The sequence below is a fragment of the Brachyistius frenatus genome, unplaced genomic scaffold (genome assembly GCF_029030835.1).
Source record: "Brachyistius frenatus isolate BFR_SWC_R1_liver_20210118 unplaced genomic scaffold, ASM2903083v1 Contig_28, whole genome shotgun sequence".
Lineage (NCBI taxonomy): Eukaryota > Metazoa > Chordata > Actinopteri > Embiotocidae > Brachyistius > Brachyistius frenatus.
The window spans coordinates 550,600-573,928 of NW_027210627.1; the positions used below are offsets into that span (position 1 = coordinate 550,600).

General features: G+C 40.7%; 1 protein-coding gene across 1 annotated transcript in view; it reads left to right on the forward strand.

Moving 5' to 3' along the window:
- Positions 1-15,126: 15,126 nt before the first annotated feature.
- The window catches only part of mlphb (melanophilin b), a 34,952-nt gene continuing 26,749 nt past the window's right edge, over positions 15,127-23,329 (forward strand). The window contains exons 1-2 of the mRNA XM_069698712.1: positions 15,127-15,199; positions 17,641-17,782. Coding sequence (XP_069554813.1) covers positions 15,166-15,199; positions 17,641-17,782 — 176 coding nt within the window. The 5' untranslated portion in view covers positions 15,127-15,165. The remainder of the gene's footprint in view (positions 15,200-17,640; positions 17,783-23,329) is intronic.

The following is a 23,329-nucleotide window of genomic DNA, read 5'->3' on the forward strand; positions in this document are numbered from 1 at the left end:
TTTACACACTGAACTATAGTCTCACACTTCGAAAATGAATAATGAAAAGTGTACAAAATGTTCAGGGTCTTAGAGGTGATTTAATGATGGTATTATCATTAGTCCTCAGCGACTAGCCAGAAGTCTGCGGTCCGAGCAGAGAGGGTGGGACTTCGAGTGACTTTTTAGTGCCTCCAGCAGAGGCTTTATCCGAAAGCCCAGCTACTGTTCATTTCCTGAAGTGGGACAAAGCAGTGACATCTGGACATACAAGCCGAGGCATCAGTCTAGATATGGAACTTATCTAAAGACAATCCTCTTGAGCTCTAGCTTGAATACGTGGGTCAAATAAAGTAGAGGCCTCATTGGCTCCAGAGTAAAATGCTGAGTAATCGCCCTACGTATTCTTGACAGGGTGAGCGAGGCCAGACTAGAACGCTTTGAGTTAATGGGAAGGCACTTTGAGTCTGGTGTTTAAACAGTAATGTCCACTCAACAGAGTTTATGTGTGTTATTTGTACAAACATTGCTATGCTGTTTTTGAGATTGTACACATGAAAGGTCTTTCTCACGGGTGGAAATGAGTTTACCAAGACAGACTTGTAATGTTTCCAAGTGCCAAACATGTATTACTATATATTTGTTCTTTAGCATGTTTGAATTTCAAAATTTGTTGTAAATACGAGATATAATTTCTAATCTACTGTCTGTCATACAAGCAGTACAAATATCATCTCAGTGAACACCTCACTAGGCCTTGGTTTCTTCTTTTTTTTTACTGCCTCTTGGCTCCCACTGATTCCTTTATTTTCCCATTACCATCGAACCCCTCCTGGTTCACATTATTCAATCATGTGAGTTAAAACTAGTATTTCTCTAATTTAGCCACCTAGAGACCATTCAATTCTAATTAAATTTTCCCAATCAGTGCAGATTGCTCTGCGTCAGTGTTTCTGCCTCCAGCTGCTGATGCCAACGGGCATCTGTGAAACCTCCAGCTGCAGCTTCTCTGTCAGAGGCTCACACTCTCACCTGCGGCTTCCTCATGTCTCTTGATTTTCAATGTGGTTTTGGCTGCATTTGAACAGTTTTCCTGTGCAGCTTCCTCTAAAAGCATCAATTTTTATAAAAATCCATTTAAAGAAAAACAGGATGACATTACACATTATGTTAGAAATCTTTAGTTATCACTCATTTTAGAGGGGGAGAGTTTAACCCAGGATATCTTCCGTAGCTACAATTCCCTGATGTTCCCGAAACGCCTCAGATGCTATCGGTAGATGCCAGCTAGCCCAGCAGCACATGCAGACAGGTATGTGGCCAAAAAAATTTGCTTAAGAAGAGTGAAATAAAGTGTTTCGATGTCATATCTATTTAAAGTGAAAAAAAAGAGTTAGATCATCAAGTATCATGTATGGGAAACTACTGGCTCACTGACACTGGTGCTAATTTATTTCTGCGTAAATGGAGCAAAAGTCATTTTAAAATGGACACATATCACAGTTTTGGGAGATTTTGTGTCAGTGGTGGTCATTCACTGACAAAAACAGGTTATTCTGAATGTACATAATCCTGTAATTATACATATCGTCCAATAATTTAAAAAAAATGGTTTACAATTCAATTTCTTTTTTTCATTTTTTACTAATTTTATTGATTTGATTTCTCTCATTTTGACATATTTGGCCATTTATTCATTTATTTATACCCTGTGTTCTGTATTTTATTTGCTAAAATAGAAGGTGAATTGTTTAGATATGATACGCATCTTCCCCTACACTTTAAAATGTCACTGTACTGTCGTGGTGGATTTGTTTTGAGCAGCGCACAGAAAAAAAAGTATTATTTCACAATTTACATGTATGTTTCCTGTTTGAAAATCATCCCCTCGGGAAGTCTTTCACAAAAATCAATGCGTGCTGGGTGCAACAGGAGGAATTGCTTGAAAGGGACTGCTGTTTTATCATGAAACAGATTGTCAGCATGTTTCTCTTATCAAGCTCTGCCACAGGATTGTGAACCCGTTGCTGTTTATGTAACGAAGTCACAGAAGTAAATAAAAAGATAAAAACAAATCCTGACATGACATGGACACCTCAAACCTTCTGCATGCCGTGAGCTGCTGTCTTCATTAGGCAGTCGACACAGAACTGGACTCACCTTATAACTAACTGACAGATGTACCAGATGTGGGCTGAGGTGTGTTCAGGTGTTCAAGTAAACTGCTTACAGATGACGCTTGTAGGCAGAGCAGAGTGGGTGCTGAGGAAGAGGAGGGCAGTAGAAACAGACACCGGTTCTTTCCCTGAGCGAGGAAACTGAAACTTATCTCTCCCGACTCTGGCTCTTCTAAAGAAGCTGTGTCCTTTTATTTGGTTTTCCCTTTAACTCCAGTTTGTGCTTTTGAGTGCAAATATGTGTTTGTGTGCAGTCGTGCTTGAAACTATTTGAGCATGTGAGTGGTTTGTTGTTCTTGTGTAAACAAAGTTGAGTTTTGGATCGTTAAAATTAGAGCATTTTTGTTGGCTGAAGTGATTTTGTCCAGACACTGAGACTTGGCTGAAAATGATAAGGGACGATTTGAAATCCTATCATTAGACTGATGCCAATACTCTATTTATTTATCTCTCTTCATGTTGTTTCCAACTTAATAGTTTTGTTTAGAAGCCCTGGATTAAGCCGGTTTGGTCCTCTGGATTTAACATCCCAGTTGGAAATGTTTTGCTTTCCACAATGATGTGACAGGTCGAACTGTATATTCATCTGTAGGTGAGCTGCAATTCCACTTGTGGACTTTAAATTTGATGATGGACATTATTACTTTGGGGCTGAGCCGAGCCAGCTGTTTCCCCATTATCACCACAGACTGTATACAAAAGTGGACGTAACTTCCAGGTCTGAAAAATGAGGCAGATGCCTAAGTGCCTTAAGCTGCAATACCACCGAGTGCCACTAGAGGCTGGCTCTAAAAAGCCTCCAGCGCCATAAACTCAATAAAATTTCTCTAGGAGTTATCTCAGTGTTGTTAGCTGAAGTCACTTCTTCTTATTAGTTTTCTGGCCGTCCATTTGAAAATATTCCAGTCATTGATTATAAAATAAGCCATATCAGCCATAACAAGTCATGTTTTCGTGGGCGTGTCTGTTTGATTGACAGGTCTGTGGTGGACTCAGGTTACAGCTGGGTGGGCAGGACGTAGTGTCACTGGGTTTACAATTAGATCAGTCAGATCCACCGCTTGCTCCCACCAGCTCGTCCAAATATGGTCACTTCTGGCTCCAAACCGCTCCGAACTAGCAAGATGGCGCCAAAATCCGAACTCGAGACTTCATAACAGCCGTTCACAAACCAAAGGGTGACGTCACTGTTGCTTGTCACTTGGTTTCCACTCTTTGTGCTAAGCTATGCTAAGTGGCCGCTGGTGGTAACTTCATATTTATCATCCCGACATGAGAGCAATATAGATCTGACTCTCAGTAAGAAAGTAAATTATGTCTGTTGTGATCCTCAGAAGTGCAAATCTACCTGTACATGTCTATAAAACCGCCTTTTGGTGCATATTTCGTGTAGGTTTTTTTGCATGTCATCTGTCTGTGTTTGTCTGTGTTTGTCTGTGTTTGTGTGTGTGTGTGTGTGTGTGTGTGTGTGTGTGTGTGTGTGTGTGTGTGTGTGTGTGTGTGTGTGTGTGTGTGTGTGTGTGTGTGTGTGAGACGTTGCTAAGGTACAGGCCCAGAAAACAAAGCCAAAAACTATTTTTAAAGGCTGTTTCCTCTACAGGGACGAACCCAGCCCTTTAAATCGTCTGCCAAATGACTTGATGTTCTGTTGCTCATCAGATCTGTTTAATCTCACATCCTCCAAAAACTGCACTTTATCTCTATCATTCAAAAAGTATTATTTCATATCAACTGGTTCAGACCAGGGAGGGGCAGAGAGGCTTGTGGTGTCTTTACTACTTCGTCATCTTGAGCTTCAAAGTTCAGCGTTTCAACATCTAAGGAAGTTATACATAAACACTGAAATATGTAATCATTACGAAGGTAGCAGACGGCCATAAAAATAAAAGTCTTTTATTTAACTGTTTCTGCACAGTGGGAGGCTCCCACCTACCTCTGCTCCGGCATCATAACCTTTGTTATTTGGGCATGTTGGTTTGTTTGTGAATAAACAATGGCAACCATGAATGGAAAAACATGTTAAATGTCTTCTTTTATGAAGGGATTTTCAAATTAAAGGCATGTTTTTAAAGAAACAAATGTGAGTATTCTACTAAACTAAAATACTCAGACAGAATAAAAGCATATCTGCCAGATAAACACCACTGAAGGAATACTAATCACTTTAACACCATCTACGGGGTCAATAAGAAATAGAAGAATTTTGAACAACTAAAACTAAATAGGAAGCATACAGGCCGAACAGCTGGCCAATAGAAAAAAAAAAGAGAAAAGAAAAAAATGTTTCAGGACCACGAGGAGTTATAAAATGGAAATGTGCTGCACGCATGAGGAGCACAGCTGTGTACCATCCTTCAGTGATCCCATTTCCTTTGATTTCCCTCACTCTTATCTGGATTAAACACTGATACGCTGGAATAACACCAAACGCTCCAGATGAGCCACAGCAGCGGACATCACTCTGACGTGGCTTCTCAGTTTCATACCTGGATCTTCATCTGGTCTGGAACTTTGTGCCGACACTGCAAAACAGCGACCTTTGAATTAAGTAGAAAAAAGATAGCAAAATGGAGCTTTCTAGTTGAATTGAGCAGAACTGTATCCTGTTCCTTTTCTTGTGATGCAGTCACACAATTTGTTCAAATGACAGACCAAAAGAGTCAGTAATAAAGACAGACTGATTGATTGATTGATTGATTGATTGATTGATTGATTGATTGATTGATTGATTGATTGATTGATTGTTAAAAGAAAGACACTGAGCTCTGACATTAACCCTACAAACACTACGGTCAGACTCTGATTGAAAATGTCAAAGTCACATCTTCTCCTCTAATTGTGTGGAGGCCAAACCAAACAATGTTATGTCATCATCCCAAAGCTCAAATATCACCTCTGGGGTTTTGGTGAAAGCTCCAAGTAACACAGGTCATTGTGCCAGTAATCCATTTTAACAAAATTAAAATTACATTACACATTAGGATACAAATTTCCATGCAGTTTAGAGGGGGAGAGTGTTACCAGGTTATTTTAAGTATAGCTACAATTTACAGATGTTTCCATAAAACCTCACATGCAGGCTATCGGAAGATGCTGCAATTTACTGATCCAGGCCATTGGTGAATGCTGTAATTTGCTGATGTTTTCTAAATGTCTCACACACAGGTCATCAATAGATGCTGCACACAGAGAAGCCTCCCGTTCCGCGGTGAATGCAGCACACGCAACTCAATTAGGGATGTGTCCAAAAAAAAAAAAAAACGTGTTTGAAAAGTTTTAATTAAGGCGTTCTTATGTACAGTAAGACTTACCGAAGCGATTTTATCCATCTTAGCGGGTCGGTCAACTGGAGCCTATTGTATGAATGGTAAACACTTTACTCCTCAGATATCAAAATCTGGAGCTGAAAGACCAAACTTTTTGATGCTAGATATTAACAAATCAAGTAAATAAGTGCTCTAAAAGTATTGAAGTACAGCATCTAAAAGAAAAAAAGGAAACCATGTAATTCAATGACTATTCACATTTATTTTCATAAATACATCAGCGCAACAGATGGTCACAGGTTTAATTGTAGTTCTATTAAAGTAGCATGTACTGTATGTAGTGTTAAAGCAGCATCACACACAGCGCTAATCGGCTGTATGTGAGTGACCTCTACAGAGCTTTAAACTCTGTAATAATTTATCACAGCGACAAAGCAATCTGGAATAAATTGTAAATATGTCTTATATGAAACAAGCCAATGAATTTAGCACCTGTATCATTTTACAGCTGATTTATGAATCTCATACCATGTGAAACTCACTGCAGGAATAAAAACTAGGATTTATACAAATCAGAACAGCATTGACTGTAAAAAGTAAATATATTGTGGAAAATAAGGGACTTTTATGAGTCTATTGTTTGGACTTTTATCTGGACGAGACTCTTTGTAATGCGAGCAAGTCATCTCCATCCAAGTCTCATTACTCAATTATTTCTCTTTGAAATGTGTTCACATGCTCTGCGGTGAGTTTTTTGCATCACGTGATGCACGCATATTTCCATACCCATTTTGGTTTTGGAAAGCCATTCTGGAATATTCCTCTCTGCAGTTTTCCCATGGACGACCTCAGGCTGCTGTTACACCTCTTCCTACATGACGAGGATGGAGGAACTGACCACACCATCTGCCCACAACCACCCACTCAAATCTCGCTGGGAGGTTGACTCGAATGTAGGACCAGATACTGTCGTTTTGTAATCAAATCCCGTTAAGTTAGGGTGAAGGATTAAAAGTAATCAAACGTTTTCCACTTGCATATTTACGAGGAAATTATGTCTATGATAGTTTTCTGCAAATGTCTACTCTGCAAAAAGTTTCTCTGGCTTCCACTCATCTCCACAAAAGAGGGAAGGGACTGAATGTCTCTGGAACACTTAACTGCTGCTGTAACTCGCTTCTGGTGTATCACATCTCCCTCCCGCGTTGCCAAGTGCAGCCACACAGCCCATTCCTCCTCCTCCTCCTCCTCCTCCCCCTCCTCCTCCTCCTCCGGTGCTTCTCTGACTCACCAATCCGACCGAACAATGCCCACCATTGAACTCTCAATGCCTGTCTTTTAATTGACAGCTGGAATCTATTAATGTGGTAGCTGGTAGCTGGTAGCCATGGCGACTCCACAATAAATCACATACGTTCCATATTCATGAATGAAAAATATGATTTGAAGATGGAGACGTGGTAGGACGCTGCTTCGTTGTGCTGAAAAGACCGTTCGGAACTGCACATGTTTCGTATCTGACTCACTTTTCCACCGCTGCTCCATGAGTGGTATTTACCTCAAAAAGTTATAATTTCCACCACTTGGAGAAATGAGTTTTCTTTTTCTTGACATCTGGGAATAATTTTTGATCACCAGGCGCACAGTTGTTGTTGTGTGGTCGTTGTTGATGTAACGTACAGCGCAGACAGCGTTTCACACTAAAGAGGCAGTGAAGTCGATAACAAGACACGAGCGGTGACACGTTTAAAACTGATAGTTACGCAAAATCTGCAGCGCAACACACTCAAAACCTCCTCAGTGTGGAAAATATGCTGTTTTTCACTCTTGTCGACGCAACACGGAGAGCGAAGCAGCTGTTTGCAACCTGATCGAGTTTCCTGCCAAACATGACTCATTTTAAGAAACGAGCCTCCAAATCACTGTCATGACACAAAAGGTATCCCACAATCTGCACCATGTAATCACAAGAAGCCCCAACTGCGTAGTCGGGTGTACGGTGAGCTGGAGGCCAGCTGTGTGACAAAATGGAACAAGGTTTAAGACTGTGAATGTTCTGCTTCACAGGTTCACGTAGGGGAGCACGTGTTACATAACAGCACCGGCACGACAAACCCTTCAACATGGGAGTAAAGCAAACACCACTTTGTAAGGATGAATTGGACGATTCCAGGACTGAGTTTGCCTTTTCACACAAAGAGCAGCCACTTCAGGGGGGTGTTTAGAGAACACGTCCGAGGGGCGGCGTTCAGTTTGGATCGCTGGAAATCGACGACAGACCAGTGGCCACTCTGTATTTTATATATGGGGCTTAAATGTGTCACTACACTTCTATCATCCAATCGATCTTGTAGCCTTTGTGTTACCTACTTCCTGCTTCCTCTGCTCCCTCAGTCCAGATGCATTCGGTTACTTTTATAAACCATCTTCCTTTGAGCTGGAATTTTAGTGCTGCTATTTTTTAGGTTGCCGGATAGAAAATAAATTCTGCAGTTTTAAAGAAATCTTTGCATTTTCTAAGCACACAAACCCCACTTTACCCAAACTTTAAACTCGCTCCAAGTCAGTCAGGGATAGGCTCCACACCAACTAATATAGCAATAGTATAGTATAATATAGTCATGACTGGTGTTGGTCAGTCCTTTGAAAATCAGATTCAGTGTTCCTGTCATGTTTGTATAATATATTTCATATCAGTATTAGTATTTTTTCTTTCGTTTTCAAATATGGAGAAGTTTATTCATGCTGTAATTGAATTGCTCCATTAGTGTAGCTCCCTTTATTCATGAATCAGCAAGATGATTATCTGCAGCCAGGAGAGAAAGCAGCTGCCAGCATGTCCACTTTCTCTCAAAGATGTTGTTAATCAGTTGTTGCAGCCCTTCACTGGTTTCCTGCCAGCTGTAGAATTGATTTGAACCACTCGCACAGACTGATCAGGGCTAAAGATATTCTGGCCGGGTCCATTCACCAGATAACTTGGAAAGGACCCGATGCTGCACACAGCTGTTGCCCCCGGTAACCCTATGTTTTTGGAGCAAGCATTGGTGGGAACAGTGGACCCTGAGGACACTCAGTGATAGATAACATAAAGGGAACTTTTAATTTTTTAAAGATTTTTCCAACCTAACAGCATCCACACGAGATCCACGTGTCTGAAACTCCATTTTTGTTTTCAACACAAAACTGAGATAACACTGAGCTTCGTACATTGAAACTGACGGCACATTCAGTGACATCTTCTGTCTGAGGATATTACAGGAAATATTGCAACACACTTTTGAAAGTAAAGTAGGAAACAAGCATGCAATATTTTCTTAATCCTGAAATGTTCAGCTGTATAATATTAATATACTGTATATAAAGTGCTGCTGACAAATGGGAAAAAAAAAGATTGTATCACATTAATAGAGAAGGGATTTATAAAGTTTAATTTAGTTATGTATGATAAAAAATCACCAATTGCTTTAACTGCTGCTTTAAATGCATTGAACATGTCCGTCTAAATCTAGTGGTAGAATGAATAAAGGAACATTATACCTATTTCATTTAATACGTACACAAACAAACGGAGCCAGCCTTAATGTTTCCCGTTCCTCCTTGACTTGCAAAGCCAGCTGACCACTGGCTGCAGCCATATATTTACAGATATGAGATATTGTATCGAATATCTCATTTATCTCTTGTCAAGAAAACGGATAAGGGTATTTCCCAACACGAGGAGCTTACTTTGCATGTAAATCCCATCATACTTATCATCCTTGAGCCCCCGGAGGATTGTTACTCCCACAGTTCAGTTTAAAAGCTATCAATTAATTGACATTAAGCTGCAAGTAACTTAGTTTTTTAGATTGTTTTCGAATCAGTGACAGCCAATTGTCTATAAGTCTTAACAGGATACTTTAAGCTGAATAAAACAAGCTATACTTAAAATGTACTCTTTAGCGTGTGGTTTGTACGACAATTCCTCCAAACTGAATGACAAATTACATCTTTTGAATGCCCTTCAGATGTCTCTATTGGCACGATGGTGGCATTTTTTTTAGTGATGTGACAGCAAAAAATGAGAAAGTTTTCTAAAGTGACACCACTGTGTTTAAAGTTTGGTTTGGTTCAGGCAGAAAAACAACTCGGTTAGGGTTGGGAAACACTTGCGGTCATGGTGAAAAGAAGCCAACAGTGACCATTGGTAAGAAAACGGGAACCAAACAGCAGCCTTTCATGGTAAAGTCTGGTGTTTTTGCTTGAGGCGGACAAGCTTCATAACTCATACAGCTTCTACAGGGCATATGTTTAACTGACTGATGCTGTAGTTTTTTCTAAAAGGAAAGTCTTTGGGTAATGAATAGAATAGAAAAAAACAATTAAACTGAAGCTTTTGCAATCTGTGTTTCTCAGATTATTTGAGACAAAAATACAAAAACTGTAACTGGCAGTTTGAGTTCTTGCTCTATTACATGGAACATGTGACACTGTGTAAAAGACCTTGTGTGCAGCAGCACTAAAGCTGTCTCTATAATAAGCCTTTGTCAGTCAGTCCAAACAGATTTCACATAAGAAGAAAAATGCATTGACAGCCAGCAGTGCCCAGCTGGATGAGTGAAAGGAAACTTTCCCTCCCAAAGTCTTAAATCGGGGGATTCCCATAAAACTGCTGGCGCTATGATCCTCATTAGAGAACACACAAAGAACCTTTGAATGTGAAAATGATATCTCCAGTTCAGTCCACAGTCTTTACTTCACTTTAAAGTGAGATGCAATGACCATGTAACGATTAAAAACAGCAGTAACCAGGACATTACCACCAACTAAGGATGTCTCCACATGGTGGTCAGTCTACCACAGCTGTGCACGGTCATTTGAAAGCGAAGCACCGCGCAGACGGTCTATCTGCAGATCAATGATCGACTTTGTTACCAGTTGAAGTAAGTTAGATGTCGGACGAGAACGAACAACGACCCTCGTCTCAACAATGAAGCTAAAGACGTGCTGCTTGTCAGCTTTGTCAAAGGCGAGGGGTTTCGAAGTGTGACGGCAAATATTGACTAGAATTTTAGCTTTAAATGTACGTAACTAACCATCCCTTGACTTATTATTACATGTCTAAAGAATGACGTACAATCATAAAAACCTGAAAATTCCCGTAATTAAGACTTAAGATTTTGTAACTGCTGAGACTGCATCCTCTATCAGAGCCGAGTGTGTCCAGTATGTTTAGGTCAGTAGGGTTTGTACACCGGTACGATTTCTAGAGGGTTATCATGGCTCCTTGTAAGCGTTCTAGTTACAGTTTTTAGGCAACATCTTTGTTGTTAACGAATCACTGAAATTTTTTTTTTATTCTGCTGTCATACAGATGACTTGTAATTTATAGGACAGCAGTTGTTCCAAATGTCAACACCTCAGTCATTAACTGCTGGATTTGTTGCCGTGAAATTTAAAAAATCTCTAGCAAATGTATCCTGGAGACTTTGAATGTGACATTGACAGCTGTGATTTTGTTGTGAAATATTTCTGAAATTATTTGGTTGATCGACATATAATTAGTTCCACACATCCATGCCCCCCTCAGGATAAATAATCCTTAAAACTTTTCATCTTGTGTCACCGGGACAACTTTTTTTTACTTTTTAACTACAATTCTCACATTCATGACTAAATATCTGCAAAACTGATTACTCAGTTTCTCTCTTGAGCTCTGTTTTGTCTTCCAGTTTCTCCTCCACCTCATGTCAGACTCCGTCCACCCACCAGATGTCCTCTGACTTTCATTCTGCTCCCAGTCACCTGACTCACACCCACTTCACTTGTTCCCACTTCTCCAATCAGCCCCGGTGGATTTAAAAGGCCATCTTGCCTTTGTTCTGTTCCCTGTCAGTTCATCTCACTCTCAGAAGTGTTTTCTCATGATTCTTGTTTTTATGTATCTAAAGCCTGTCATGTTGCTGCTACCTGCCTTTTTTAATATGAAACACCAAAACCATTCACACCTCACTGGTTGTGTTGATATTTCAGTTCTCTTCCCTGCTCTGCTGGACCAAACTGTAACAGTACAAACTGCCCACGGACCCCATTTTGGATTTAACAGAGACATTTTGCTCGCCAATAGAGACAGATTTTCTGGACATGTTGGCCATCGTTTTGATTCTACCCAGGAGGTTAAGGGCACAGCGGAAGACCATTAGTTTTCCCTGCTTCAATGTGAGTACACCTTCATGGAGTGTGGGCATGGCTGTAGGCTCTAGTTTATTGCTAACTTATAAAACAGCTCAAAGACAATATACAGAAACATGTACTCAAAATACAACTTTCCTATCAGCCCTTTCAGTAATTATTAAGCATTGAAATTTGAGTGTGTGTGTGTGTGTGTGTGTGTGTGTGTGTGTGTGTGTGTGTGTGTGTGTGTGTGTGTGTGTGTGTGTGTGTGTGTGTGTGTGTGTGTGTGTGTGTGTGTGTGTGTGTGTGTGTGTGTGTGTGTGTGTATGTGTGTGTGTGTGTGACAGAGAATGGTCCATTTTATAAAATTTGTTGTCAATTTTCTACCTTATCTAAGCGTCCTTGTTACGTCACTGCAGCAATTGTAGTTGAAGGTTTGTGGTACGTTTAATGCAGAGTATTTAATTAAAGCCACACCAGTATTTACCCTCGTTTTAGCTCTCTTGTTGTACCATAATCTTCTTGGGTCCATCACGTGGACAGCTTCGGCGACAGAACAAACAGCAATTAATAATCATGCTCCATCGTAAGTGAGCACCACAATAGATATGTCCATCTGTAACGTTAACGAGTTTGTCGAGTCGCTTCTACTTTCTCACTCTACGGTGTATGTGGTTTTATGATGTTTCCAAGGAAGTTATACCAAGTATAAAACGTACATGACAGTACATGACAGTACATGACACCATCGAAAAGCAACTTAATGAAACAACTTTATTCTGAATAAAACACATAGATTGCATATCCAGCTCCGCTGTCACAAGGACAGATACAGGAGATCGTTCCTGCCCACTGCAGTAAGACTGTACAATAACTCACCTCTGGCAAAATCCATCACACAACAATAACACTGTTGGTTGTCTGTTTTCTTGTTTGTTTAAATCTTTGCACTATTGTTTAGTTAGTTTTATTTTAATTTGATTATTCTATTTTATGTTATTCTATTTATTGTATATGCTGTGCATTTTTATATTTAATATTTTACTGTTGTTTTATTGCTTTCCTGTACCTATAATGCTGCTGCAGCGAAAAAAAATTCCCCTTGTGGGATTAATAAAGTATCTATCTATCTATCTATCTATCTATCTATCTATCTATCTATCTATCTATCTATCTATCTATCTATCCATCCATCCATCCATCCATCCATCCATCCATCCATCCATCCATCCATCCATCCATCCATCCATCTATCTATCTATCTATCTATCTATCTATCTATCTATCTATCTATCTATCTATCTATAAAAGTGGACGTAGCTTCTGGGTCTGACAAATGAGGCAGTTGTGGAAGTGCCTTAAGCTGCAATACCACCGGGGGCCACTAGATGTTGGCTCCAAAAAGCCTCTGACTTCCATTCAACTTCTCATAAAATTCTGAGTCACATTTTTTTTTTCCACAAGTTATTTTGGTGTTGTTAGATAAAGTCACTCCTTTTTATTAGTTTTCTGGCGGTCCATCTGAAAATAACCCCATCATTCATTCGAAAATAAGCCTCAAATTGCCATGTTTGTTTCTGTTTGTGTCTGTTTGATTGACAGGCCTGTGGTGCAGTCAGGTTACGGCAATCGGTTGGCGGGACGTAGTATCATCCGGTTTCCAATCAGATCAAGTCGGATCCATCCATTTTTATCCCAAACATACTTTTTAAAATTTGTATGAAATTTCACTTGTAGTCTCTCAAGAAAATACGTTGTGATACTGCGTGGAATTTGAAAGATTGTTTTCCTTTTTAAAACTGACAGTGTTGTTTGTGTATATAAGGACTCTGACATGTTACACGTGGACAATTTTCTGGCTAGTTGCCAGAGCAGGTCTGGTGGGGATTCTGCAGGCCAGCACAGGGTGGGAGGAAATCAAACACGCTCGGATCATGTGCTGTCCAGGAGTTTTTATACACACCAGCTTGTTTGCTCTGGGCGTTATCCAAGATAGAAGAGAATGAATTGAATGCAAACATACTGTGAGATAACTTCAGGAACGGACTGTGCTGCAGTCAAAACTTTGTTGTCGTATTCAAAGACTCTGAAGTTCCTGTTGTTGTATGGGAAGCTCTGCTATTTTAGTCAAATCATAGCTTGCAATTTACTATAAAATGTTTAAAAAAAAAAAAATCTGTGGACTGCAGGTGAACTCTGTCTGACTGACTTGAATGGAACCATCAGTGGAATTTAAATGAAGTTTTATGTAATGGACGGTTTGAATAATTCAGAGGGAGTCAACCTGAAGCTTAATAGTGATTAATAATGCCATCAATATGAACTTCTGATTAATTAGAAAAATGTACAATAAATACATTTCTCCATATTGCACCGAACTTTAGAAGCCACTTCAAGTTTGATCAAACTTTTTTAATAGATTATTTTAGGCGGTATTCTCCTTTAAAAAGCTTCCATTTATTTATTTAGTATACAGCAAGCATTTGATTAATCCGAGAAACCTACATCCACCTTTGAATATACAAGTATGAAGATGAAGTATGTACACAATCATTCACCTGAATGCAAAGTCCCCCCCCACCCCACCCCGCCGCCGCGAAGGCTGTGTCAGTGTTTATTTAATTACCAGTGAGATGGTTGCGTCTGGTGGTTGAGCAAACAAGAAAATTGGATTGCCGGACAAGTCACATGCTTCAAATCAACCCCTCTGGAAAACATACAGCAGCAAGGCAGTGCCATGGGATAAAAGGCTTTCTGTTCATTAGTGAAGAATGACATAAATAAATGAACAACAAAAAAAGGCCCTCTCAGTTCAGGCCTCGTTAATTTTCACATTCATTTGGATGTCATATTCATCATTTTCGTTTACAGTTCTGTCTCAGTCGATGTGGAGCTTTGTGTTTGATGTCCAAACAGCTCTGACTTCACATCACATTACAGTGATTGTAATGACCTCGACACAAAGGACACAAGTCCATGTGTAAATGTTTGGCTGTTTGAAAAAGTTGACCCACCCACTGCACTAACAGCAGCCTTACAACCTTGTTCTATCGCTAAGCATCCTTAAACATCCTTAACGAGGAGGGGAGGATTAAGAAAAGCTGTCGCTCCTGCTGTGACATCACACATTCGAAGACGTCCCAATGCTTTTTTCCTACAAAACACGAATGCAGCATTTACAGTATTAACAAGTAGGCATTGGTTTACACCTTTGAAGTCATGCATCAGCACTCTACTGTAGCATAGGACCCATGACATGTGACTGGGGGCTTAAGCCCCAGTGGCCTCATGATCACTGCACATTTAGATTCTCTAAATGCCTCCACACAACAAAAAAAAACTGCTTCCAAACCGACTGATTTATTATTAATTATGTACTTTACCAACATTATACTAATGTATTCCAATAGTAGTGTGTATGAGGCCACGGGGGCCAAAAGCTCAAAGCCTGACCCTTTGAAGTAAAGTCCAGGAAGGCGGAGAGGAGGCTGTCTTTCCTTCGTCCTGGTTAACTAGACATGTGATTAGCATTGCTGTCTGCTACTTAGTTTGCCCTGCAGTCAGCCCCGGGCTGCCTTTGGAAGGAAATGCTGCCTGCAGGCGACTCGGCCGACACCAAAGGTAAGTCAGTGTCACCTTGGTGTCTGTTCTAATGCTTACTGTATGTGTGCTGGTATCTCACAGGTGGTTGCTGAAATTTAAATTCTGGAGGTGCTACTTGTTTGAGATGTGTGCTACTTTGTTGGTAGAAAACAGGGATTTAGCCAAACTCATGTCTAAGATGGTTCCAACTTGTTTTTAGAGACATAACGCATGTATTTTGATTTTGTTTTACGCTGCTGCTAATTACTGAACATTAGCTAAGGTTGCCACATTTATTCTTTATTTGCACAGTTGCTCAGTAAAAGTATTTCAGGTTTGAGTGTCTCCACACCTTTTATCAGGTCAAACCTTCCCTTTGCAAACACAAGCAATATGCACCTGTTTAAGACTGTGCATCCACACTGAATTTCACTTTCAAAAAAATACACATTTTTAAAGACCACTGGCTGTAAAATTGTATTTTATTGCCTAAAAAGTACAAATTTAAGTACTTCATTGAATTTAAATGGATTTTTCTCCTAATGTTCCAACAGGGTTGTATTGAACTAAGGTGTTCACACCTACTATGTAAACACACGTAGAGCAGCGTATACTGTTTGCCTGTTGGAGAATTTAACTGTGGGAAAGTTGTGAGCAATGTTTTTTATTTAGTACAATGTTCTCCTCTCATTCTACCGGTCAGATGGAACTTGATGCGCTTGTTTTTCACTAGCATTGCGCACTCACAAGAAGCAGGAATTAGATTAGGCTGTCCAATCATTTGAGGTTTCTGTTTTTTACATGGCCTGTGGAAAACAAGACAATTATGTGATGATCCTGAACATTCCTTTACTCTGGCCTGATTCAGTGTCTTTACACGCAGTTCTGTGTGTGTGTGTGTGTGTGTGTGTGTGTGTGTGTGTGTGTGTGTGTGTGTGTGTGTGTGTGTGTGTGTGTGTGTGTGTGTGTGTGTGTGTGTGTGTGTGTGTCTGGAGGTGTCTGACAGCATGAGTGGAGTTACCTCATCCTCTGAGACCGATGCATTATGAAACAGGACCATGTGAAATATTTGAACAGGCTCCATTGAACAGAGTTGGATGGTTGAACTCTGCCAAACCTTCCACATCACAGGACAGATGCACGCAGCAGAGACCAGACCTCAGAGTCTCTGACCCTCGTTAGACTCTATTATTCTGGTCTGATTTGTTCGGAGGGGAAAAACTATGGCAGAAAAGTAAATAAACTGCAGATTTCTTGATGCCTCGGGTGCCCCCACAGCAAACTGCAGCATTAAGTGTTTGTTCAAAAGCTTTACGTGACTCATGTTTTAGTTTTAGTGGCCGGTGATCACTTGCAGCTGTGCAAATAATTGCTATAGTCTCCAAGGTACTTCTCTTAATAGTTTTAACCACAGGTGTGGCAGATCAGAAAACAGTCACATATAGCATTATAAAACCAGCATCTAGGGCTTTTGTGGACGATAAATTGTTATTATAAGCATCAAAACTCTGGGAGTTCCAGTCAGCATCAGATCTTCTGCATCTTTCAGCTCACTGTACCTTCAAAGTCACTGTTGTAGTCCACTGTCACCGATCTCATGGCCTTGATTTTAGCTGAAACGGTTAAAGACTTTTGAAGCACCTAACTTTTTCCCCAAGAGCTGGTAGAGACCAAAAACAGAGCTAAAAGAGAGTCAATATCGGACTTCCATTCATCCAGTGGACAGAAACACCAAATGACTGATGTGTAAATAAGTCACTGTTTTCCTTCAACTTTGCTGTATCATCTTAAAATGATGGCATCTTTCTGTTCACAACATATTTGTGATACTCATATGCTCATACCTGCCTCCTGTGTTTTAGGGCCATCTCCTGGCACCCTCCTGTTTTGTTGTTTCTTCTTGGAAACTAATTTGCATGGCCATCAAACTTTATTTGGAAAATCATCATACACAGATTGATTAGTCTTGCAAGTTTGTCTGACCTTATCAAAGTTGCCAAACCATCTATGAAGGGCAATATACACACAAAATGAGCAATGCATGCAAACATGGTCGTTTTTGTCTGTGAACATTTGGTTGGTTTTTGGTACAGTGAGTTTGGAGGGTCAGTGAAATACGACAGCTTAGAAAGTGGCATATCAAATTCATCTCCTGAGCTCTCACCGGTAACTTTGACTTGCAGGCACGTTCCCGTGCAAACTTTACTCAGGAAATCTATTTCCAACCCTTCTAACAGTAAGAACCTGGACTGTGACTCTGTCTAATTGATTAACATTCATGTCAGGTTGTGAACTTCAGCACCTAAAGCTCAAATCTTTGTCCATGTGTCACCGATTGATTATTTGCGCCTTATTTGTTTTCACTGCAGTTCATCTTAAATATTGGTATTCATGTAAAAGCCTTCGGAAGTTTCTTACTTCTCTCTTACCACTGTAAATACTAATGACTTCATATTTCTTTCTTTCTTATCAACCCACAGTAGCCCAGTTCACCATCATGCCTGACACCGCTGCAGGCAAGAAGCTGGATCTTTCCAAGCTGTCAGACGAGGAGGCCAAGCATGTGTGGAAGGTCGTCCAGAGAGACTTCGACCTCAGGAAGAAGGAGGAAGACAGACTTGGGTGAGTTTATAAAGATCACAACTTTCAAGTTTAACATATTGTTAGATCAGTTAGGCAGCAATTTAACCGCAGTGTGTTTTACTTGTGTTAACCAGTGAGGGATGAGCTGCTGTATTCGTAGATCTGTGTGTAGGAGGGTGCAGAGCAGCCATAAATTTTGGCTCTCGCTCCTAAGCTGTACTCACATGTTGTGTTCACTGTTGCTGGTTGATGTGAACACTGACAATTAACTCAGAATATTGAAGTGAACACAGCTTTCTTTGAGCTTTTGGCGGTAATGATGATGTGTCTGGTTATCACACATATAAGGGGGAGAAAGGGGAATACAATTTTCCTATTTTGCCCCCCTCAACCAGAGAGGGCCGAGGCACTTTGCCTTTCAGTTTGGTGTTAAGTTACGTTTTAAACTGTGTACCGTTGTACATATGCACCTGCTGCTGCTACTACAGCATCTTTATTGGATATGTATTCAAGAACGTTAGACTCTTTCGCTCGAACGGTCCAGGTTACGTTTCACTTGGCAGTCTCTCATTTAACCGTGAGTCAGGAATCACATGTCCTATCTACAAATGATGCCAGATAATTGTTTAATCTTTTTTTATTGAGAAGAAGATGAATGATTGACCAATTTGTTTGATGTAAATTGAGCAGAAAGAGGAAAACAGAGCAGAGCTGGACTAACTTTGTTCCACATCAGCAGCAGCCGATTCAGTCATTTGCTCCTAATTTACTGAGCCGCTGCTGCTCACATGTTTCCCTGGCAACGGTGACTGATGGCTGGTTTAGATATCAGGCTGTGGGACGAACAGGTTTAGAGGGAATTTCCCCTTCTTTTATGTGGATAACCACTGCAGAGTAGCAGTGGATTCTGAGGACAGTCCACAAAATGAAAACACTCTATGGTACTTTGTTGAAGTCAGAGTTACACCTGCCATGTGTATGTCTGGGCTGTTCTCATATTTCAACAAATAAGTTACGTGTGAAAGTTTTCTGGTTTTTAAACTTTAAATGGATTCTTGAAACATGCATTCAAGGCCAGGTTATAGGCAAAAATTAAGATATAGGGTTTCCCAACTGTGAAGTCACCAATTGGTTTGTGAACTGCTCTTTTGAAGCCTCCAGTCTTGCATTTTGGCCGTCGCCATCTTGGTTTTCAGGAGTCAGAAAAGACCATCTACCAATACCCATACTACCACTATTTAATATACCAGAACAAATATTTAGTATATGTCTCAATACATACCATATGAAATGCAGTATGCCAAACATACCATAATGTCCTTCTACATCTGGTCGCATTTTGCAGTCTGCTTCGCTGGCTGTTCTGACCCACAATCGTCTGTGCAGTAGATACATCACATCGACTGTTAGTGGCACTAAAGCTCCACCTGGTTGCAACTTGCAAAAGGAAGAAGAGTATTTAAAAGAAGCAATCTTTTTCCTTTTGCTTTAATTGTTGCACCTTGGATTACAACATATATGACCAAGAGGGTCAAAGTTCAGGGCACAATGTTTTTAGTAGTATTTGTCAATTGTATGCGTACTGCATGCAACAGTACATTTTTTGTGAAGGGTAGCTGCAGTACATACTGAAAGTAAAAAGAAAAAGCAGCTCATGTTTGGATGAGTTGGTGAGGAACGAGGGGGTGGAGCTGACTGAGAACCCGATGACACTATGCCTCACCCACCTATACCAGAAACCTGACTGCACCCGATGGATAACATAGCTCTGTTTGAGGCCTGATATCTAATTAAGGATGGAATTGTTTTCATAAAGACCACCAGAATACTAATCAGAAGAAGTGAATTTAGCTAATGACACCATAATGACTTGTAGAAAACATTTATTGACTTTGCATTCCATGAGAGAAGTTGTCGTGTTTGAATAATTGTTTTTGGAGCCAGCCCCTGGTGGCCCTCAGAGGTATGAAAAGGACATCAAGTTTGAATAATACAATCCTTGGGAAATCACCTATAAGGCCTTATTGTCTCAGTTCATAATACACTTTGATGCTCTGCTTCCCAAAGCCTGGAAACACTTTAATTTGATAAAATTTAGGATAAACTGTTTCAGCTATACCTGACGGAGAGAACATTTGGGCTTTTTGTAAATGTTATAAAAAAAAAACATTTAAACCAGAAGACATACAAAGACCTGTGTGGGTGTGCAGGGGCTTAAATAAAAGTCAGGTAAAATATGGGGTCTGTCCATATAAAAGTGGACGTAGCTGTCAGGTCTGAAAAATGAGGCCGATGTGGAAGTTACTTAAGCTGCAATACCACCAATGCCGTTAGAGGTTGGCTCCAAAAAGTCTCCGGCTCCATAGACTCCCATTCAACATCTCTCATAAAATTCTCTGTCAATAAAATTTCTCCAAGAGATATTTTTGTGTTGTTAGCTAAAGTCACTCCTTCTTATTAGTGTTCTGGAGGTCCATCTGAAAATAATCCCGTCATTAATTAGAAAACACGGTTAAAAAAAAAAAAGTGTTTTGGGGGCGTGTCTGTTTGATTGACAGGCATGTGGTGCAGCCAGGTTACGGCTAACGGTGGGAGGGACGTAGTATCGCCAGGTTTCAAATCAGATCGAGTCAGATCCACAACTCGCTTCCCCCACGCTCGTCCAAATATGGTCACTAACGGCTCCAAACCACTCGGGGCTGGCAAGATGGCGACGGCTATAATCCGAAGTCGAGGTTTCATAACGTCCCTGTTGGGTCTGTTTTATTATGACAAATCTATTCCCTCCGTCTTCATACACTGCTGTGATCACCAGGGACTCCAGTCACCCATCTCATCTTGCACTTGCTAATCTTCCCAATTTAAGACCTTTTTAAAAAAATGCACTGAAAATATTTTCTGTAGATCCTCCTTTTGTTGTTTCAGCCAGAGAAAACTGCATCATATGTGCGGTTAAAAAGTGTCTTTGCTCATCTACATGTCCTCTTAAACTGATTTACATACAGCACATTGTCACAATGAAACCTTCTTGTCTCCAGTCTGCATTTCCCAAAATAAACAGGATGGATGGCAGTAGATGGACAGATTCAGACTGTAGGGCAACACCGTCCTCCTTCAGTTTCAATCATTTAGGCTGCGGTTCTTTGCCAAGGTTCCTCTTTATCTTTTTATTTTCCATTCAAACGAGCCATTGTTTGCTGCTCAGGCAACTGTGTTGTTTTCTTCCGAGGCCTCTGCGACCTATACATAGATACAACTCTTCATGTGGTTCACATATAAAACTGTCCACGCCTAAATCTTGTAAAAGGTCAACCTGAAGTCAATGATGCTTTAATCTCAAAATACTTCCGAGCCACTTCCTGCTGTGGGAATCATTAAAAAAGAAAACAAGAAAAAGTGGACATTTGAAGCGTCACTATTTAAATTAAATAGATCAAAGGACTTTCTAATAAGAAAAGGGAACCGTCAGTGACAAACCTTTGTTAGCCCTAACAACTTTATATGTTGATTTTATGTAAACAATGTGATTTTTGTAGCCAGAAAAAACTAAAACAAATGCAGCTTTAAAGCAGCAAAAATCTATATTTTTTCATATTAAAAAAAGATCATATAACAATATGTGTGTACAGTAACTCACAGAGAAATTTCTTACCTGCTCTGAAGAGGTTTGTCGTGTCTTTCAACTTGTTGTTTTGGTTTTCTGGCACGCTAGTTTACTATTTCTTTGCACTCTTATTATCGTTTCTTTTGGTCACAAAATGCAGCCGTGTTCAGGCAAAAATTTAAAGTCAGGGACTAACTGAGGAACAAAGTGGAGCCTTTAGCAGACAGATTGTTTTCTCAGGAGTTGGCAGAGAAACGTAAGCATTGGACTTTTTTTTTTTTATAAATAATTAAAAGTGGACAAAAAATTAACTCCAAATAAATGCTAATTTTGATCTTAATTAATTAGCTAATAGGCAACTATTCTTCTTTTGAAGAGCACATTCTTACACGTGTAGTTATCTCAGCAGAACTTCCTGCATCATGATGAAAATATTCTCTTTAGGTTTGTTGAGCTGAAGCAGACTAATGTTAGTTTATGCAATAGCGCTGCACTGTTTTTTTCTTAAGTTATATTTGTAGTAAAGACTTAATAGAAAATAAAGCATAACAGAACACCTGACTGATTCAGATCAAATCTATCAATCATAATAACCTTTCAGTTAAACCAGGTAATAGATGTCCTTGTCATATTATAGTTGTATTTAAATTTTCTTGTCAAATCTAGTGAGCACTTAGTGGGTCTTTCTCTGGGAGGCATTGTGTTTTAACAATACAACATTGTGTGTTTCTCTGATTCTCACTTTCACCTGCCTGAATGTATTTTATTGTAACTTGTCGGACGCTGGAATCGACTTAACAGAGAGGCAAAGAGGAGAATTTGAGATTCTGATGTTAAGATAAAAGACTGAGAGTCGAGTAAACCTGCTGAAGCTCCAGTGAGAGCTGAAGCCTGAAACAGCAAGTGACACTATAGAGGTTTGATTTGTGTGGACGGATGTGGGGAGAAGATCACCATTTATGGGAACAGTCAGACGGAGGCAGCTAAGAAGACCAAAGTTACTAAATGAACGTCTGGCTGTCAGGAGTTCAGTTTTGTCCTCCGTTTTGCCCCCGATCACATCTCCTCCTGTGTCCCCTGTCTTTGTCTGTGGCCACGCCACTCACCTCCCGTGGCCACGCCCCTCACCAGTCCCAGCAGATGCAGCCACTCACCCCTGATCACCACCTGCAGGTGTGCTGCATCTCCCTGATCACCTCCCCAGACTATATGTACCCTGCCCCTGCACAACTCTGGTTGTCGTGGCCTCAGCTCTCGTGCATCGCAGAGGATGAAAATGGGAAAATTGTGGGATATGTGCTGGCGAAGATGGAGGAAGACCCTGATGATGTACCCCATGGACACATCACATCCCTGGCGGTGAAGCGGTCCCACAGACGTCTCGGCCTGGCTCAGAAGCTGATGGACCAGGCCAGCCGGGCCATGATTGAAAACTTCAATGCTAAATATGTCTCTCTTCATGTTCGCAAAAGCAACCGAGCAGCTCTGCACCTGTACTCAAACACACTGAAATTCCAGATTAGTGAAGTAGAGCCTAAATACTATGCAGATGGGGAGGATGCCTATGCCATGAAGAGAGACCTGGCCCACATGGCCGACAAGTCTCCTTTCTGTGCGTCCCGACAGCTGAGGAAACCCGGAGTGCGTGTGTTGGGTCAAGAGGCACCTTCTGGCCAGAGCCCGTCAGCCTCCGGTGACCAGGAGAGAGAAAGCGAGAGAGACAGCGGAGGAGAGAGCAAAGAGCTGAGTGAAGTCAGCGAGGTAACAGAATGCACCGACCCCGGAGGGACCCAGCAGCCACAGACTCGAATCCTAAATACGTGACTTTATTTCAATATTTTTCCAATCAGGCCCGCCTAAATGACACGGTTTCCGCTGAACCCCGGACTGGGTTCGAGGGAACCCGCCTGGCCTTCTGGGACCCCCCCAGAAGGAGGCGGCGACGCCGGGGTCACCGGCCATCCGGTCCTGCTGCGCCCTTA